This window comes from Berghia stephanieae, chromosome 4 (genome assembly GCF_034508935.2).
Source record: "Berghia stephanieae isolate SIO BIC M18660-M18661 chromosome 4, UCSD_Bste_1.3, whole genome shotgun sequence".
Taxonomy (NCBI): Eukaryota; Metazoa; Mollusca; class Gastropoda; order Nudibranchia; family Aeolidiidae; genus Berghia; species Berghia stephanieae.
Window position 1 is genome coordinate 31962108 of NC_088363.1, and position 20256 is coordinate 31982363.

Below are 20256 nucleotides of genomic sequence, written 5' to 3' on the forward strand. Positions count from 1 at the left end.
AGGAGGAGGAGGAGGATGATAATGATGATGCTGACGATGATGATGATGACGACGACGATAATAATAATAATAATAATAATACTAATAATAATAATAATAATAATAATAATAATACTAATAATAATAATAATAATAATAATAATAATAATAATAATAATAATAATAATAATAATAAATAAGAACTTTATTCGCGTTATTCCCTCGGTACAACTCAAAGCGCATAAATTACATCAGCCATAGATTACAACCGACCTGTACATGATAATATATAAGTGCACGTCGATCACATCCAATATGCACATATTTATATGAAAGTATGAAAACCGAGGCCAAGTATGCGCTTGATATATCATTGTAGTAAGGGACAACATTTTGCGTTTGTTTGAGAGTAGGTAGATACACGTATTTCCATTACAACAAAGAGCCCATAACACTTTGGGTATTCAGGCCTGCAATTAAGTAGCTACATGTCGATTACATCCTAAAGAAAAGTACATTAAAATTAAGAAGTATATACCTATTCAAACAAAAATGAAATAGGTATAATTTATGGAAAATATTCAAATAAGACGGTATTATGTTGGGACAATTTGGGCCATGAAAAGTGAATTTACAATTAAAATGATAAGAATAAATACCTTGTATTATTTACAATGAAAGAAATTGTATTTATTCTCCGTCATAAAGTGCTTAAATTAACTTACCGGTTCATACAGGGTATTTGATAAAAAGGGTAGGATTATAAATTGAGATATATTGTCAATGAATAAACACATTTGAACAAACAATGTACCAAATGATTGGAAATTATCCAAAATTTTGTTCAGTTAAGTATTCCAGTCTATTTCATTGACTGTTTTCATGAAAGGTCCCAAACCGTGAAGACCACGCTTTTTCACTCTGATTGCATTAAATCGTTTCAAATTACTGTTGACAAAAAAAATTAGTCTTACATTCGAGTTTTTGTATAAAAGGCAAGCAATTTAGGGTATGATTCTGCCCCGTCAGTGAACGCAAATGAAGACATGAATGGAATTATAGTAACCCCCTTTGAAGGACAATGTTTGTCGACTGATATGAGTGAGGAAATAGCCATGCCAAAGCAAAGATTTTGTAGTACTGGTTCGAAACCAAGTCTGTTAAGTCTGTGATCAGAAAACGATCTACTATCAATGGTTCAGGTCCCTGAGACATTTCCTGTGAAAGTTCAATTAGAAGAATATCATGAATTATTCAAAAAACACAATGCTGAGATATCCATCACCAATGAACAATGGCCAGTCTGGCAGAATACAAACAAGAACAAGGGATGACGTGTTAATTGTCGGTGAATCTGTTGAAAACAACCCCAAAAAGTCGATCACACCACGTTCTTAGGAGCTAGGATTGAGCGGTTATAAAGTCCATACAACACTAAGAAAGGATTTGAAATTAACCGCATAAGTAGAGCTTGTAAAACATGAGCTTCTTCGGAAGAATAAGTTAGCGCGAGTGAAATAATTGCTTGGTTTCAAGAAAAAGTGAAGAATGATCCCGACTGGGTACATAACATGGTTTTCTGATAAAGCTCATTTTTAAAATCTGAATAGCAACATCAACTGACTTTCAAAATCTATTGGGGTACAAGTAAGCCAGAATTAGTGAGCCAGAGACCCATACATAGCCCAAATGTCACTGTGTGGTGTGCCATAAACAGCACTTCAATCATTGGGCCATTATTATTATTATTTTTTTGAAGACCACAAAGGACACACAGTTAACATAACTCAATTGAACTATAGAGGAATCGGTAAAGATGTATTCAATGTTTGAAAAAGAAAAAAAAGTTAACATGGATAAAGAATGATTCCAAAAAGATGGGGCCACCCTTCATACCCTCAATTTATTACAGGTTTATTTCGGTAAGGGTATATACTTTTAAGACCCATTTCATTCTCCAGACTTAAATCCAATGGACTTCTTTTTGTGGGGGTATTTGAAAAACAAAGTGCACGAACACTCACCTGAAAACATTATGGAACAAAAGAATGAAATCCACCGTGTCATTCAGGAAAGTTCTACTGATGTCTGCCAGCGAACTTTGGACATTTTTGTGAAGCACAATATTTGTTTGAGTCGAAATGGGGACCATTATGAACATCCGGATGAAGTGAAAGTCAACAGAAACAGACTCAACTCAACAGCCCAAATTATCAAAGACATATTTTCTCTTCTTGTTTGGTTCATTGTTTGTGTTGTGACTTTGAATCTCGTTTCAACCATTGCGTTCAAAACTTTTCACATTTGCGTTGAAAACGGCGGTTTCAACCAAAGCAGTAGTTTTACTTACTGGACTGTTGAGAATTAATAGAAATATAGAATTAATATAATTTAAATTATTTTTTTTTTTAGAAGATGGCAGATCCTTTTGTGTGTTACATGAATCTATGATAATATGCCGCTAACTTAGATATTAAGTTTTGTTATCCTACATTTTTAAAACTCAAACATACTGTATTTATGGCAATGAATTAATTTCCTACCACCAAGTTCATCAATCAACATTTTACCGCTCTGAAACGATTGGTCATAAATTGGTTGACCCTTACAGACGCTGATGAGAATCAAGAGCTGTCGTGTAGTAATTAGTAAGACAATTTCTTTTCTAGCTCTATTATTTTAGACTAGACTATCCCTCCATCTTCCGATATATGTCACAAGGCATGCATAGTTTTGTTCTGTTGGGCTTTTCACCCCGAGGCTTGTATATATTGAAAACAAATTAGAAAGAAAAATTATATTTATGAAGATGGGTTTTCTTGACATTAAGTTAGCGATGAAATGTGATTTCAAAACACTGACATCAACAATAAATTATATTATTATTACTACTACTACTACCACTACTACTACTACTACTACTACTACTACTACTACTACTACTACTACTACTACTACTACTACTACTACTACTACGACTACGACTACTACTACTACTGCTATTATTATTATTATTATTATTATTATTATTATTATTATTATTATTATTATTATTATTATATATTATTATATTATTATTATTATTATTATATTATTATTAATTATTATTATTATTATTATTATTATTATTATTATTATCACTATTATTATAATAATAGAATTATTAATATGATTGTTATTATTATTATTATTATTATTATTATTATTATTATTATTATTATTATTATTATTATTATTATTATTATTATTATTATTATTATCATCATCATCATCATATTATTATTATTATTATTATTATTATTAGTATTATTATTATTATTATTACTATTTTTATTTATTTTTATATATAACTACAACAACAACAACAACTACTACTACTACTACTACTACTACTACTACTACTACTACTACTACTACTACTAATAGTACTACTACTACTACTACTACTACTACTACTACTACTACTACTCTACTACTACTACTACTACTACTCCTCCTCCTCCTCCTCCTCCTACTACTACTACTACTACTACTACTACTACTACTACTACTACTACTACTACTACCTTTTCTTCTAATTCTTCTACAAGTGAAGCTCATGATGCCACAGCCCGACAAACAATAGAGTGAAAGGTGACATCGCCTTTGAACTTGCCTGATCATCTTATTGCGTCATTCGTTCACAAAATGCTACACGTGTACCTAATCACTAATCACGACCGGTTCATTGAGACAGTGACAGTGACAGTGGTAGGCAGTAGTCAGGTGATTGACTGTCGCACATCAACTGACAAATGTCACAGTCATGGCATGCACGTACTTACGGAATCGGGATCACTGGCAGGAAAACAACAATGATCGTGACATTTTTATTTTTGTTATTTTCGTTTGTTGGTGATTAATGAGAATTACACGTTTCTTTCTTTTCTGGAACACACAAACGCTCGCATCACACACACACACACACACACACACACACACACACACACACACACACACACAGAGGGAGACACACACACACAGAGGGAGAGGAAGAGAGGGAGAAAGAATGAGATATATTATAGAGAGAGAGAATGAGAAAGAAAGAAAGAAAGATAGATAGATAGATAGATAGATAGATAGATAGATAGAGAGAGAGAGAGAGAGAGAGAGAGAGAGAGAGAGAAGAGAGAGAGAGGAGAGAGAGAGAGAGAGAGAGAGAGAGAGACAGAGAGAGAGAGAGAGAGAGAGAGAGGGGGGGGGAGGAGAGAACAATATTTTTCATTCACATTTGTACACACTACACCCCCCTCCTCCCCCCTCCACCGGGCTCAAAGTTTTAGTGGCGATCCAACTACCCTTCTCCCTTCTCAGACAGGATACTGCAAACTGCAATCCTATGGCCCTGACTTCAAGTTTGGCAAGAGAAGACAACGATACTGCGCACTCAGGACAGCTAGGAATTGCCCATCTATCCCTTTTTTTCGATGAGGAACATACTGTTTGCCAATAAGCATGAAGCTTCCTACACGTTCGTTGAACGACATCGACTTCATTCTTTTATCGCAATCAACTTAGGAGTAAATAATTAGTAGGTATCTAAACTACAGCCAACATAATACGCAATTGAAAATATTCCACATAAAAAACCTTCAACAAAAATCTCTAAACATATAATAACCCAATTTCTAAAAACTCTCATAATAGTATGGCAATTATTGAAGTGCCACGACGTGAAAAATGAATTACGTCAGCAAGTTCATTCAGTCGTCAGATTTTCCGTTTTCCGTGCACACCGAAGACTTTGACTTTTGAAGAAAAAATGTAAGCTCCATCCACTTCCGCTTTAATTGATCGTCGTCGGTGTACTTTGTTTACTGATACCTACTGATTGATACTGTTAACATCAAAGCTTCGTGATTCATGAGTGGAGCCTAGAGTCGAAGATAAAGATTTCATCTCTTAAAACATATATCTCTCAAGGTATGCTTGTATTCAGAATATTTATTGTTACAATTGGTCTTGTTTCAATGCGTGTTTTTTGGTGTTTTTTTCAACGAACTGCGTGCTTTTGCTCAATCTCTGTCCCACCGCCTGCTGCCTCTCACGGATGGTCAACATCAACAATATCAATATCTACCAACCCTGACCCTACCCTACTCCCTTTCACTCAGACCCTAGGCCCACTCCTTCTTTCCTCTTCATGTACAGTTCCAGCGACTTTGGCAGACTGATGTTTGAGTTTATTCTGATCAGAGTCAAGAGTTAAAATACTGACATCTCTTGGGCTTGGTGGGGCGGGCTGGGTTTCATTTCAGTTTCAGTTTCATCCATTCCTCCATTCATTTCATTCATTCATTGCTTCATTGTCAATCAGTTTTGGAGAAGAAATTTCGGAGTATTGAAATAGTGAAATTGAAACCATTCATTTAACCGAGTGTCCTTTAATCTATTACTATTTATTAGTATTACCCTATTTGATTGTTTACTTATCTTTCTCTTACTCTTACCCAACTCTCATACTCATACTCATAATTGTACCCCTGCCGCCCTTACTAAACTAAGGCCCTTGCATACCATACATCATGTCATCATCACATCAACAATCCCACCACCACTGACACTTCACTACCTCCACCACCACCATCATCATAATCAACATCATCATCATTGATCGCAGTGGAAGATAAGATTAAGATGATTAATTAAATAAGAAGATTCTCCTATACTAAAGATGGATAAGTACTGTCTAGATCATCTAGTAGATGGGTGTCAGGTTTGACTTTTTCAGAAGATAAAAAATCAAACAAATCTAGAACAATTGATAGTATTGATAAATTGTTCATTGTCTTCGTTAATGGAAATGGAAAATAAAAGACGATAAAAATTAAATTAGAGAGTCGACCAAAGATTAAAGATGGATAAAAGTGTTGTCTTGATAGGGTCAGGTTTGACTTTTTCAGAAGAAAAAAATAAATCAAAACAAAACAATTGATATTATTATTGATAAATTATTCATTGTCTTCATTATTCGAAATGGAAGATAAGATGATAAATTAAATTAGAAGAGTCGACTAAAGATGGATAGGTGACAGTGCTGTCTAGATGGGTGTCAGGTTTGACTTTTTCAGAAGAAAAACTAATCAAAACAATTGATATTATTGATCTTCACCATCATCATAATCATCTTTGTTGAAGTTGTCCCCCTTTTTAGTAACCCTTGCAGTTGCTAGCTTGATTTTAAATCTGTTGATTGATCATTATGTCACGTTCCTTTTTCCTGGAGCTGAACTGACCTGAAGGTAAATATATTGGTATTGGAAATATATAGACAAAATAACTTCTTAATTATTTATTCTTTTATCATAAATTGTTTAAATTTAAGTGATTTCTCCCCACCTTTTTTTTTTATGGCTCCTTACTTTTCATTAAAAATAATGGGAATAATACAGCTAAATAATATATTTTTGTCTTCCCATCACAGATGTCTAAAAGGGTTAATTCGACAGCTACTGCCAGACTGAAACAGGATTACATGAGAATAGTAAAAGATCCTGTTCCCTATGTAAAAGCCTCACCTCTCCCATCAAATATCCTTGAATGGTAAGTGTTTTGTGTGTGTGTTAGTGTTTGTGTGTATGTGTGTGTGTGTTTTGTTTTTGTTTTTGTTTTGTTTTTTATTAGTTCAGATAGCATCAGTATTCGAATTTGTTGCCACTTGTCTTTTTCTTAACCTTCATTGAAAATAAATAGATAACTATTAAATTATTTTGAGAAACTAAAAAAATAATTATTAGTTTATGTCATTTTCTCTGCATTGAGAAATGACAAAGGAAAAATCAAAACTAAAATAAATCAAAAGATAAATAGATGAAATAATAACCCACGAGTCTTTCACCAAATAGTAAAGCGGGAAGAGCCTCTCAAAGTTTGGACGAAGATGCAAAAATTATCTTAATTCAAGAAAGCTTTTTCATTTGCCGATAAGCAGTTACAAATGTCCTTATTTCAACCAGAAAGGGTTTCTGAGAGGCCACAATTCTATTGAATGTCATGTCTACGCTGCCACAGCCTCGATTGTCTTCTGCGCGCTGTGTGAGCGAAGAGGAGTGGCTTTATTTAAGTTACTTACCTATACTTTTAATAGGTTGCTTATCTGCAAAATGATGGATAAAATAACAATAAAAAGCAAACGTTTTTTGCTATTCAGGGGGCATATTCAAATGAAGTGTAAATTTCAATCAACTATTTTTTTAAAACTCTTTTGTTCTCTCCAAAGATAATGCATCATTATTATTAATTATTTTTTTTCTTTCTCAGAAGTGGGAATATCTGCTGAGGTTACTGATCTTGTAATGAGAATCAATGATATGTGTATCTTTTGCTAACATTTTGTTTCTATGTGTATTTTGTTGTTGCATTGTTATGTTATTCAGATTTATTTCTTTTAAAATAATAATAATATTTAAAAAAAAAAAAATAATAATAATAAAATACAAGAGGTAATAATGTTAGGTTGTGGCTCTTTTTAAAAAATGGACACAAGCACAGCACACTCATATGTAAATCCCATCTCTTCTGTTTGTCTGTCTGTCTCTTTCTCTCTCTCTCTCTCTCTCTCTCTCTCTCTCTCTCTCTCTCTCTCTCTCTCTCTCTCTCTCTCTTTCTCTCTCTCTTGCTCTCTCTCTCTCTCATCATAATGGATGCGAGATGTAATGAACAAATTGACAGCAAAATTACCTACAACATCTTCACCAGTCCCCGTTCAAAGAGGGCTGACGAGACAGTGTCAATTGTTAACCCGAGCACAGATGACAAGTAGAAAATATCGTGTGGGTACACAAAAATTGCTCACGAGGTTTCTCTCTATATATAGGTTCTCTGTTTCAACCTAAAATTGATGGGAGTTATTTTTAGATTTTTTTTTATCCAGTATCGTTTGCCTCTATATATTTTAAGTAGCTTTTAGACTTGTCATATTGGATTTGCCCAGATCATAACTAAAGACAGTTGGATGTGAGCTTATTTTTTGTCATTCTATTATTTTTCGAAAGGAAAGATATATTTTCCCCCTGTCGTTTTTCTCTCTGTGCTTTTGTGTATAAGTACTAGAAGCCACATTTGTTTCTCCTGTGTTAGTTGATGCCAGAATTTGTATGAGACTTTGGATGGCTTAATAAGGCCTGGCAGAGTTGAAGATTGATGACTATGTCTACTTTTGAACCAATCCCCTTTGTCTTACTCTATCTTTTTGGTCCCTTTGGTCCAAAGTAAATGTGTAGAGGGTACTTGCCAGCTGATGTTTTAAGCTATGAGATTATCTGGAACTAAAAGTGTCATGGGCGCTGTTAAAATTCTAAAATAGACAAAACACTTAATATCAGGCCTTTAACATATAATTGCTCCATCTTTATTCCAGGCATTACATTGTGGAAGGGCCTGAAAATTCACCATATGAAGGTATGATTTTGTTTTGTGTGAACATAATTATTTAGAAATAAAATTATATATTGCATCTTTCTTTTATTTTTTTTTCTCCCTTTTAAAAAAAAAAGCATTTTAATTTTTGATATATGTTTTATATGTGTCCAAACTGATTTGAATTTTCACATTTCATAGTTTGAAAAATATGTCTGAAAGCATTTATGGTGTTTCTAAATTCTTTATTGCCAATGGAAGCTTTCAAATATCTTCACCGAATAAAAATAAGATTTAAATTCTTTTATAAAAGAAGTGTGAAACAGTTAGTCTTTTGAATAAATCTATATATATATATCAATGCCATTTGCTGCTAACCGTTGTTTGTATCATACCCACTCAACAGGAGGAATTTATCACGGAAAACTAGTCTTTCCCAGAGAGTTTCCATTCAAGCCTCCCAGTATATACATGTTAACACCAAATGGAAGGTTCAAATGTAATACAAGGTGATCATTCTTAGACTTAGACGCCATCCCCACAAAAGACTGATTTTTAAAAATTTTTTAAAAAATTATTTTTTTTGGTATCAGTTAACAAGGCAAATTACCCATATTATTATTATTATTATTATTATTATTATATTATTATTATTATTATTATTATTATTATTATTATTATTATTATTATTATTATTATTATCATTATTATTATTATTATTATTATTATTATTATTATTATTATTATTATTATTATTATTATTATTATTATTATTATTATTATTGTTATTATTAATTAATTAAAAAGATAAATATTTAATTTAACCTTTTTGATCTGTTTGTTGTTTTTCCCACAATTAATTGTTTTATTTGATTTGTATTTGAAATTGTGATTGAAATCAATTATCCATCCAATTTATACAAAGTGGATATAGGACAAGACATACCGTGCTATTGTAATTTCTTTATTGACAGGGATAATATTGTTATTGGCTAGATATTGATTAATTGAACACTAGAATATGGTGAGAAAAGTTGAGCCTTATTACAAGGACTCAAACTTTACACCACTGATACTGGGACTCACATCTTTGTCAATGTTGTAACATATTAAGTATCCAACCACTAGACAGCAAAGCAACAACCTACATAGGATCAAAGTGAATACTAAGCTGCTAGAAGCTGTTGACTGTTAATGTAATGTAGGAAAGACCCCAATGAATATAGCAGTGTAAAAAAAAACAAAAAACAAAATGAAGAAATAAATAACAGCCTCGAAATAAAAAAAATAAAAAAATTTAAAGCTTTCATATATTCATTTTTTGGATCAAATGCTCAAAGCATAGAAAAGTTCTAGCTATACAAATTCGTTATTTATTGATGGAATAGAAAAGAAGGCGAAAAAAAAACAAACAAACAATCTAACATTCATAAATGGATTATTTATTATATATTTTAAAAATATCTAATTTTTGTGGCCAATATTTTATATTATTCCAACCCCTCAGGTTATGCCTTTCCATCAGTGATTTCCACCCCGATACATGGAATCCTGCATGGTCTGTTTCCACAATACTCACAGGACTTCTTAGTTTTATGGTATGCCCCCCCCCCTCTCTCTCTCTCTCTCTCTCTTCTCTGTCTCTCTTTTTTTTCCCCCCCCTCTCTCTCTCTCTCTCTCTCTCTCTCTCTCTCTCTCTCTCTCTCTCTCTCTCTCTCTCTCTCTCCTCTCTCTCCTCTCTTCTCTCTCTCTCTCTCTCTCTCTCTCTCTCTCTCTCTCTCTCCTCTCTATATATATATATATATATATATATAGACAGACATTTTATTAGATTTATCAAAATTAAGCAGTTTCTGTTGTAAAGAAATTATCCGGTAAGGCAATAATGTTGCAGTCAATGGTCAAATTGAATTAATTGCAACATTTTATCATTTCAGTTTTGCTTTCGAAGAATTTTCTACGAACTGGCGATTTTTACTTTTCACTTATATTTCCCAATAGAGTCACTATGAGTATATGCAAGAAGTCATTAGTTGAAATATTGTAGAATTGTTAAATTAATAGGGGCACAGCAGGTGTGGGCATCCACTAAATTTTACAACAATCAATACAAGATTTAGCAATTGCAATCCTAGATATCTGCTCATTTTTTTTTAAAAGGAAAATAACCACCAGCAGCATTAGTATCCTTTACAGCACAAATGATCTGATTTTGCTTGTTATTGTTATTATTGTCATTATTGTCCTTCTTCTTCTTCTTCTTCTTCTTCTTCTTCTTCTTCTTCTTCTTCTTCTTCTTCTTCTTCTTCTTCTTCTTCTTCTTCTTCTTCTTCTTCTTCTTCTTTTCTTCTTCTTTTCTTCTTCTTCTTCTTCTTCTTCTTCTTCTTCTTCTTCTTCTTCTTCTTCTTCTTCTTCTTCTTCTTCTTCTTCTTCTTCTTCTTCTTTTTTCTTCTTTATTATTCTTTTTTATTATTATTATTTTATTATTATTATTATTATTATTATTATTATTATATATTATTATTATTATTGTTGTTATTTATTGATATAAACATTATTGGCTTTATAATTGTTGTTATCCATGATATTTATTTATTTATTGTTTTTATCATTTTTTATTTTTTTATTATTATTGGGGGAATTGAGGAGAGAGACGGTATGCAATTTATTTCTTTTTTTTTACAATATACTTTCAGTTGGAAAAAAGCCCTACTCTTGGCAGTATTGAAACCAGTTTATACACAGTAAGTTGGTTGGTAGTCTCATCTAATAACAATCTTGTCAGATGGTTTTGTTCGCATCTCTGTCATCGAACTGGAATGCATTGGTCATTTCTTTTGGGTTTAACTGACATTATCAATCCACAGCAATTGTCTGCAAGTGCCTGAGGATCCTCAATGGTGTTGAGATTTAGTCGTTGATCTTCCAATGTCCTGTGGTCTTGGTTGAGCCAATTCATTAGGTTTATTTTTGGCTTTCCTCTGAATGGGATTCCACACCTTTTGAAATATGCAGCCATTACATTATTGGCTGGAATTTTCAGATCTTTTCTCAGGCTATGTCTAAAAAGACACCATCTCTGTTCCATATTATTTCTGTATAATTTGTTGTATAAAATAAAATTTTAAAAAGACTAAAATTCCCTTTATTCATCCCATAGGGGAAATTTGTCTCTAGGGTCTATTCCAAGGGAAGACCGGAATAACCTAGGCGTCAGCTGCAGTGCATCGCTGCAAATTGTGCTAGGGCGAGGTGACTTGCTCAAGGCTACACAGCAGTGTTGTGTGATCGAACTCGGTACCTTTCGGGTACGAAGCAAAGACTGTACCACTGAGCCACCTATGTAGACAAATAAACCCTTAAACTGATGATAATTATAGAAAGACCTTGATACTTAGCAACAACGGAAAAGAAATGGTAAAAATAATTTCATCCAGATAAATGCTTTCATAAATATTTGAGAAATAGTAATGCAAATATAATATGATTCCATCATTTATGACTCTTAATCAATCATACAGTGATTTTATTAATGCTTTGTATTTTATTACGCATAAACAAGTGTATTTTTTATTTTTATTTTATTAATGGATTTTGTTTTCTTATGCATAAGCATTTGTAGTTATTGATTAATTAGTTTATTCTGGATATTTTCTTCTCTAGAAACGTCAGTTAGCTTCTCAGAGTGGTGCTTTCAATTTGAATAACAAGATATTTTGTGAACTTTTTCCGGACGATGTTGAGGTTAGTGTTGAGGTATTTGTTTATCTAAAAAAAAAAAATTAAATATGGAAATAGAATATTGTCTTTGATAAGCAGAAATCCTCTCAATATGCTTTATTTTTCAACACCTGTGGATAGATTTTACACTATGTGATTATTATTATCCATTGATTAATTTTGTGGGATCTTTATTATTTGATCCATGCTTTTAATAATTATGATTATAATATCAATTTATAGTCTAGTCATGTTTTTATAACTTCATGACTCTTTCTTGGGAGTAAAAGCTTCTTTTCCTTGTCTAACATGTGAACTGATCTGATCCTTTCCAGATGTAGCCATCTCTTCTCAATTATTATTTTTATTTCTATGCCTCTTCCTCCATATTCTTCTCCTTTCTCTTTGAGGATTCCTTTTTAAAACTTGCCTTTTGTTTTTTCGTTACTTAACATAAATAAATTCAAATATGGTTGTGCTTCTTTTGTGTCCAGAAAATTAGAGCAAATCTCATGAAGCGTGCTGAGGAGGTGAAAAGAGCATCGGAAACAACATCCCAAAACAACAGTAACAGCAGTGGTGTCAACAACGCTGGAGGGAACCCAGCTGGAGACCAGGGGAATGATGAGGGGCCTAGACGGTACTTACGTGGAACTTTTACGAATATGTTGGTCATTGTAGGGTTTGCTGCTTTTGCCTTTGTGGTGAAATACGTCTTAACCAATGTTTTAGAGTCATAGTCATACCTTGTTCTGTTTTTACTTCATTTGTACAAATAATTGTAAATATGCAAAATGTCTGTTTTATCGTGGGTTTGGGTGAAATGTAAATTTTTATGTTTTTCTCCTCCAAATATTTTGTAATTTAAAATGAGTTTGTATGGGGGGGGGGAGAGAGCATGTTGTATGCTTGGTTCCATATTTGGTTGAATCCAGAGAGAAGGGGAGGGAGAGAGTCTTGCCACAATACAAAATTAAACACGGTGCAGAACAGATATATCGACATCGCTGGAATAATAGGCAAATAAAAGGAAATTAACGACAAATATGAAGCTATACACCCTCAAGATTATATGGGTATTTTTAAATGGCAAATGTTGGAGAAGAAAAGTAAAGTAAGTGGTTATATATGAACATTTACATCGCGATGGAATTACCATGCCCTATGGGCTTCACAATGTTTCATTCCCCCAGCAGGCCTTATGGAACCAGATTTCCGTTTCATACAATAGGGAGCATTCGCCTGATAGGCATCCTTTTGATACTAGCACTCCTACAATATGCCACTGCCTATAGCTGGGTACTCATTCACACTTGAGTCGAATGCATAGCAAAAGAAAAGAAAAAAAGTTTAACAAATTAGGACTTTTGTGTAATTTTTGATGCAAGAGTGATGTCGATATAAGGGTTGTTGATATATATATATATATATCTGTTCTGCACTTTATGATATTATTGTTGATATTGGAAATAGTCTTGTCTTAATCACAGTGAAACACTCTATATGCGATGTGTGTCTGAGAAAGAAAGAAGTGATTATCATTTCTAACAGAAGTGATACAGGTACAGTTGCTGGGTGGGGTCCTTTGACTTCCCATGGTGGGCAGGAGGTCGCTTGCTGTGTCTTCTGTCTCCTAATATCTGTTTTCCGAGTTGCTTTCTGTCTTTGTCTTGGACTAGGATTGCTTGGTTTTGTCCTGGCCCTTGCCAGAGTCCTTAGCTGAGAGAGATACAGTCAAATGTTTAGTATTAGCTTTGAGAGATTTTTTTTTTTTCATTGTAAATCAGTTATGTTCTCTTTTTGGATATATTATGTAAACATTTGAGTGTAATCATCTTGGTCGGATTCTGTGCTTGTGTCTGGGTAACACTTTTAGGTGATCTCAAACTAAGTATGCTGATAGTGTGCTCTTTGAATCCACATCTGTTCCCTATTTGAACAAATTCCCTTTATCTTCTTTTTCCTTGGGCACCTTTACTTGTAATTATAGAAATTTTTCACTCTCCCTTATTCTTCCTTTTTACTGGTGCCAAAATGACCTAAATGTGTCGCAAGTGCTGTAAAACCCTGAAAAATATGAAACAACAGGTACAGTTGAAATATTACTATGAGATTGTCAAGAAACACTCATACAAAATACAAAACTTGATGATTGCACTTGAATAAGGTATCGGTATGTAAAAATAGAGGTTCGACATATGGTTGGACTGTCCATGTATAACCCCTGAGCATGAAATGCGGTTGACGGTTTAATTTTTTTTAAAGAAAAGAGAGAAGTATTTTAACTCGAGAATTATTTTTTGTGTGTGTTTAAATCATAAAATTTTCTGTGCTCTATCAGCATTAATTGATATCAAAAACTTTTTTTTATATATACAGTGGTCTTTGTTTACGAGTGTGATCAAATATACATGCCCTTTTCATTGGCTAAATAGCACACCTGCCACTTATACTGGACTGATCAATTTATAAAAAGCAATGTACAAAAATGAACATAAGAACTTCAAAAAAGAGTGAAAGCCAAATATGGAATGTTTTGGGCTCAAAATCCTTCTTGGCCAATAATAAAAAGCAGTAAGGATGTTAATACATCACGTTAAATCCAGATAGACGACAGAGAAGATCTAGGCATGTATGGTCTAGATTGTTATTATGAATTCACATTTTAGCTGCTTTTGTTATTGACTGAAGGAAGGTTTTGACCCCAAAACTTACGGGGTTAGAATTTTTTTCTTTTGTGAATTCGTTTTTGTAACAGGCCTAAACTTATAGCAGCGTTATATTCACTTTGATCGATTCATACATGATTTTGGTGTGGTTATAATTTCGGGTTTTGTCATCTAGATTTGGATTTTTTACATGAAAATTGATCAATATTGTTTTTGTTAAATGACCAAATATTAAAAAGTGATATTTCTAAGGCACAGGATATTGGACATCACAAGAGAGCTGGATTATGATGATGAAGATAAAGAAACCATCCTGGTCCTACCATTGCTACCTGCATCAAGCAAAGTGGCAATGGCACCAATCAAGCATTTCCGATTGATATTGATTTACTTGTTACCAGTGGCACAGTCTGAAATTGGTGTTATATTTGAATATACAGGCTGTATCAAAAAATCTTTTGTTTGTTTTTACTCAAGGACTAAATTTTATTTGATTTGGGAAATGAGAAACATTTTACCTTATTTTTAAAACTTTTACTTACAGGAGCTGATCTATCATCGTGGTATGATTTTTAGAATACTGTCCAAGTTTCCAATTATTCCTATTTCCTGGCTCTCTGTCTATCACTTCATTCGACTGACTTTGTCCTCTGTAGAATTCAACATTTTAACAAACTATTTAACAGTGAAAGTTACAAACTGTAAGTTCTGAAAGACTAGTTTTACAGACATTTAGTTTGCACTGCCAAAAACTGCATTATGTTTAGATCCACACATTTCCCATGTGTTTTAAATGTTTTGTTAAGTTGTTTTGTTTTTAAATCAAGTAAAAAGGTGCTTGGTAGTGCTTATGATGTAAATATAATCTAAAAACATGGTGTCTATATTTGGACTTAAATGGTTTGCAACTTTTACTGTTGGAGTACTTTTTGTGCTAGACAAAAATGTATAATTTTGTTAAAAGTCAGCATATACCATAGTGTGTCGTTCCTCTCATACTTTCTTTGGATCAGCATTCCATCTCCCGTCAGTCTGTCTGCTTATATAGTTGTTGTTTCAATCTATTTATCACATCCTTGATAAGGGCAGCCACTGACAAGAAGAAGTTTATTCTGTTATTGAATCCTTAGATTTAAATTTTTTAAAAATATTTCCTATTAAAAAGCACAGACTTTATAGCAACAGAAAGCACATTGTTGGCCTATATTTTAATGGGCTAAAGCAGCAATGCTTTGCAGTTTTGATTGTAAGAATCAAAATAAAAATCTGGCATATTTTAATCACCAAGGCACTTCTATGTTTGGGGCCATTTTGAAAATAGTGTCTTTTACAGGTGAGTTGTGATTTTACAGTTTACCTGAAGTCTCACCATTTTCATTGAAAGAGTTGTAGCTGTTCTCGATGGGGTTCTTGACCTCCCATAGTGGGCAGGGAGGAACTTACTGTATCTTCTATCCCTTTGTAGCTATTTTCCAATATGCCTTCTGTCTTTGTCTTGGAATGAGATAACTTAGCTGTGGCCGGAGTCCTTGGCTTGGAAGGAAACAGTCAAAGGTATAGTTATTGTTTTGGGAGATGATATTTTTTCCCTTGTAAATAATCTTTCTGTTATTATTATTAATATTTGTTGTTTTGAATTTATGATGTGCTTTTGACTGTCTTCCTCTTAGTTGGGATCCTGTGCCCATGTGTGGATGAGACTTTTAGGTGATCTCAAACTAAGTACTTTGATAGTGTACTCTTGGAATCTAAATCTATCTGTACCTTTGTCTTATATTTTCTAAGGTGCTTTCATTGTGATTCTAGTACTTTTATACTCTCCCATTTTCTTCCTTTTTACTGGCGCTGATATAACCTAAATGTGTCGCAAGTGCTGTAAAACCCTTGAAAGCAAAACCAAATAGTTGTAGCTGTTAAGTGATTCAGGGGTATTAAAGTTTGGATTTTTAAAATGGTTATTGTTGTGTTGGTGAAACTGGAAGAAAGTATGTCTTGAAAGAAATGACCTCGAGCTGATGAGATTTTTATTTTATTTTATTTTTTTTTTCCAATCATGATCCACTGACTTTGTTTTTTTCTGCATTTTTTTCACTCTGAGCATTTAATCTGTTCAACAATCATTTTCTCTCTGTTGTCTCTCATTGTAGCATCGACATTGTTTTAATGATAATCTGGAGACACTGATGTCAATATAAGAAAGAATATTGCCATACCTTTTTAATTTATTTATGAAATTTTGTCAAATGTTTTTTTAAAATGATGTAAGTGATATGGTTTGATGTTGCTGTAAATAAGATTATTATTTGCGATTATTTAAGGAAAAAAATACAGTATAAATTAATTGTAAATCTGTAACTTCTTGCATAAACCTGATAAGCTATATTTTCTTGATAAGTGAGTAAATGCTAAATATATTACAGATGAGTCACAGTTTCTTTATTAAATTTTTCAAATTTGGATAATAATAAGAAAAAAATTGTTTCATTTCATCGAAACACAACTGATAGTTTATTATTATTATTATTATTATTATTATTATTATTATTATTATTATTATTATTGTTGTTGTTGTTTTCATTTGATTTTTTTTCAGTTGCATTATAATGAGGGTTATCAGGTTCATGCAAAGAAAGGGCCACAGAAATGAATTGTTTGTAAATCTTGAATATTGTGTGTTCTATCCCTCTTAACTGTATGTCTTTTCTTTCGGGTATGTGTTGATTTTTAGATTTTAAAGATGAAACATGAAAGCAGAATATTTATTTACTTACTCCCTTTATTCTTTTTTCAATAGCTCAGTTGGTAGAGCACTCGCTTCACATGCAAAGGGATTGAGATGTTTTTCTGACCTTCCACTCCACCCAGCAGTGATGGGTAGTTGGGTCTTTTAGGTCTGGTGGAAAGTACTTTGCAATAGACTAGCAACTCATCCAAATTGCTAAGATATGTTTCATGCCATAGAAACCAGTATAAACTCCGGTTCCATGACCTTAATGGCTATGAAGGACTTTATTCCTTTCAAACACATTAAAAAAAAATTTTATGGATATTTTTCAGAGCTGCCAGCACCCGTTGTCCATGTTTTAGAAAAAAAAATTCAGGGTTTTAAATTAAATTAATCTCTGCTGGATTTGTAAAATCACGTTTTTCCTGTAATGTGACACATTAACGGTCTTTAAGTTGTTTTTTTTTTTATGGCTTATTTTCTGTTAAGACTTCATTTTAAAGACTTGCAGTTTTTATTGTCTTATTGTTTTATTGAACCGGATTAGAATTATAGGTTATTGTGATTTGGTTTTGGAGAAACCATCCTGATTTATAAAATACAAATCCTGATTAAGAAAAACAAAACATCCTGATGTATTTTACTGGCATTCCGGGTTGGTAGTTTTGAATTTTGGTATCTTTCATTTCAGAATCCTTACAATTGCCCCAGTCGTTGCTGATTTTGTAAATATAGTTGTTTGTACAGTCACTCCAATGTTGAAATTGCAAAAGTTGCTTTATCCATATGTTAAACACATCTTAAATCATAAATATCCACAACATAGAATTACTTTTCTCCATGCAGAAATACTCCACTCATTATCCGTTATGTTTTTGTTTTGTTTTTCTTTTCAGGATAAACTAATGATTTGACACCACTCACTATTAGGAGTACTTATGCTTGTCCCCAAAAAGATATTGTTACGTTTTCAGTGAATTCCATTCCAATAATGAATACATGGATTTGTTGTGCTATGTTTTCTTTTATCTTGTTTTTGTTTTTATAAAATTAATTTTGTTGTTGTTGATGGTATTGTTTCTTGTGAAGTAAGAAGTCGTCATATTGTTTATATCTAATGTTCAAGCATTTATTCATCCTGTCACATTAAGTTAAAAAGGATATGTTGTATTGTGTTGTGTTGATAAAAGAGTAATACTTTTGTAATTTTTTAAGGAATGAAGTTTTATGTAAACAATTTTACAATTCTTAATATTTCAGGCTTTATATCTTTATTTATAACACATTATTATTTTTTTTTCTGGTGATGTTCATATCTTGTTTATAGACACTCATTTCTGATGCTGGGAATACTTTATTGATTATGCATTACATGTTGAAATGTGTTTTTGTGAGAACTCGACGTTTGTGAGAATATTTTGGACGCTAGTGAATTTTCAATGTGATTTCACACAAAGTGGCATCGGACCAATATTATTTTTTTCTCCATTGAAAGAGAGTATACTGTTGTATTTTGATTTGCTTAATAACAACATTTTAAAAATCAAAACATTTTGACAAAGAATGGCTCCATATTTACATTTTTTTTAAAAATTTATTTTGATTTTTTTGTTGTTGAAAACTGCCAATTTTGAACTGCGAGATATCTTCTGGTTGTATAGAATATCCTGTTCATGCCTTTTGGTCTTTGTGTTTTTCAACAGTTCTTTCAAAGCTGTCTGAGTTGACTTGACTATTTGTAGGATCTCAACTAACCCTCTGTACTTCTCCCTGTCAACATTCTTTTATGTCTTGACTCCAAAATGAGAAGACTTCGAATTTGCACAAATCATGGCTGGAGTCTTTTGCTGTTAGAGAAACACCTTTTAGCTCGAATATATACTGTGTGAGACCTATTATTTTTAAACTTTTAATTAAAATACACCAATTCTATCCCCGTATATTATTTGTCCTTTCTATGCAGCTTTGTGTCCTTGTTGTGAATTAACTTTGTTTGGTCCAAGTCCAAAAGAATATTGCTGCTGGTATCTACTTCTTTCTCTATGAATTGTCCTATTTTGTCCAAGGCGCATTTGACCAAACAGTTGCTGATGCTGGCAATGAACATTTAACTCCCTGTGTGTTGTGTACCATCTTATCTTTTTCCTGGTATTAGTATGACTTCCACGAGTGTTTTGTCAAAACTCTGAAACTTCAAGCTAAGAAGGGATAATGTAATTTTTACTTGAATTTGTTTATGTATGTCTTACTACTAGTTTTAATCAGTTGACGATTAAAAAAAGTAATTGATTTACAATATGAAATGGAGATTTAGAAAAGAAAAAAAAACAACAAAATAAACTTGTCACTCCATTCTAAAAAAAATCTTGGCTGTGATAACTTATGTCTTTGTGCTTGTCTCATGTGTAAATACTTTGTGTGGAGAACTTGCTGCAGCATTATATGTCAACATGAAAACATTTTTTCTCTTCCTCTTCTCATTTGCTTTCAGCACTAAAATTCAAAATTTCCCTTTTTTGTACAACTGATAATATTTGATATTTCCGAATAGGCTCACATTGCATGCACAATCAATACTCTATTCTGATTCTAAATTTAAAGGGAATTTTGAAATATGTAGCGACTGTCAAATGGTAGAGTTGCATTTTTTGTTGGAGAAAAGATTTTCATTGTTGTCACTTACCCCTGTCAGTTCCGACTCTTGTTTTGCAGAATTTATGTTAACTAGATAAACTCATATTTCAAAAAAATTGTTTGATGATGTCG

At 32.5% G+C, this 20256-nt stretch overlaps 1 protein-coding gene across 2 annotated transcripts in view; it reads left to right on the forward strand.

The window, feature by feature from the left end:
• LOC144970424 (ubiquitin-conjugating enzyme E2 J2-like) overlaps positions 1–13444 on the forward strand; it is a 14512-nt gene extending 1068 nt beyond the window's left edge. Inside the window, exons 1-8 of one of the 2 annotated variants that reach the window (XM_078910053.1) lie at positions 4811–4941; positions 6443–6561; positions 8378–8418; positions 8783–8885; positions 9884–9974; positions 11073–11120; positions 12040–12120; positions 12591–13444. In XM_078910053.1, coding sequence (XP_078766179.1) covers positions 6443–6561; positions 8378–8418; positions 8783–8885; positions 9884–9974; positions 11073–11120; positions 12040–12120; positions 12591–12836 — 729 coding nt within the window. In that variant the 5' untranslated portion in view covers positions 4811–4941 and the 3' untranslated portion in view covers positions 12837–13444. Of the gene's footprint in view, positions 1–4810; positions 4942–6442; positions 6562–8377; positions 8419–8782; positions 8886–9883; positions 9975–11072; positions 11121–12039; positions 12121–12590 lie in introns of those variants that run through there. The other variant, XM_078910052.1, reaches the window with a different exon arrangement.
• The last annotated feature ends 6812 nt before the right edge of the window (positions 13445–20256 follow it).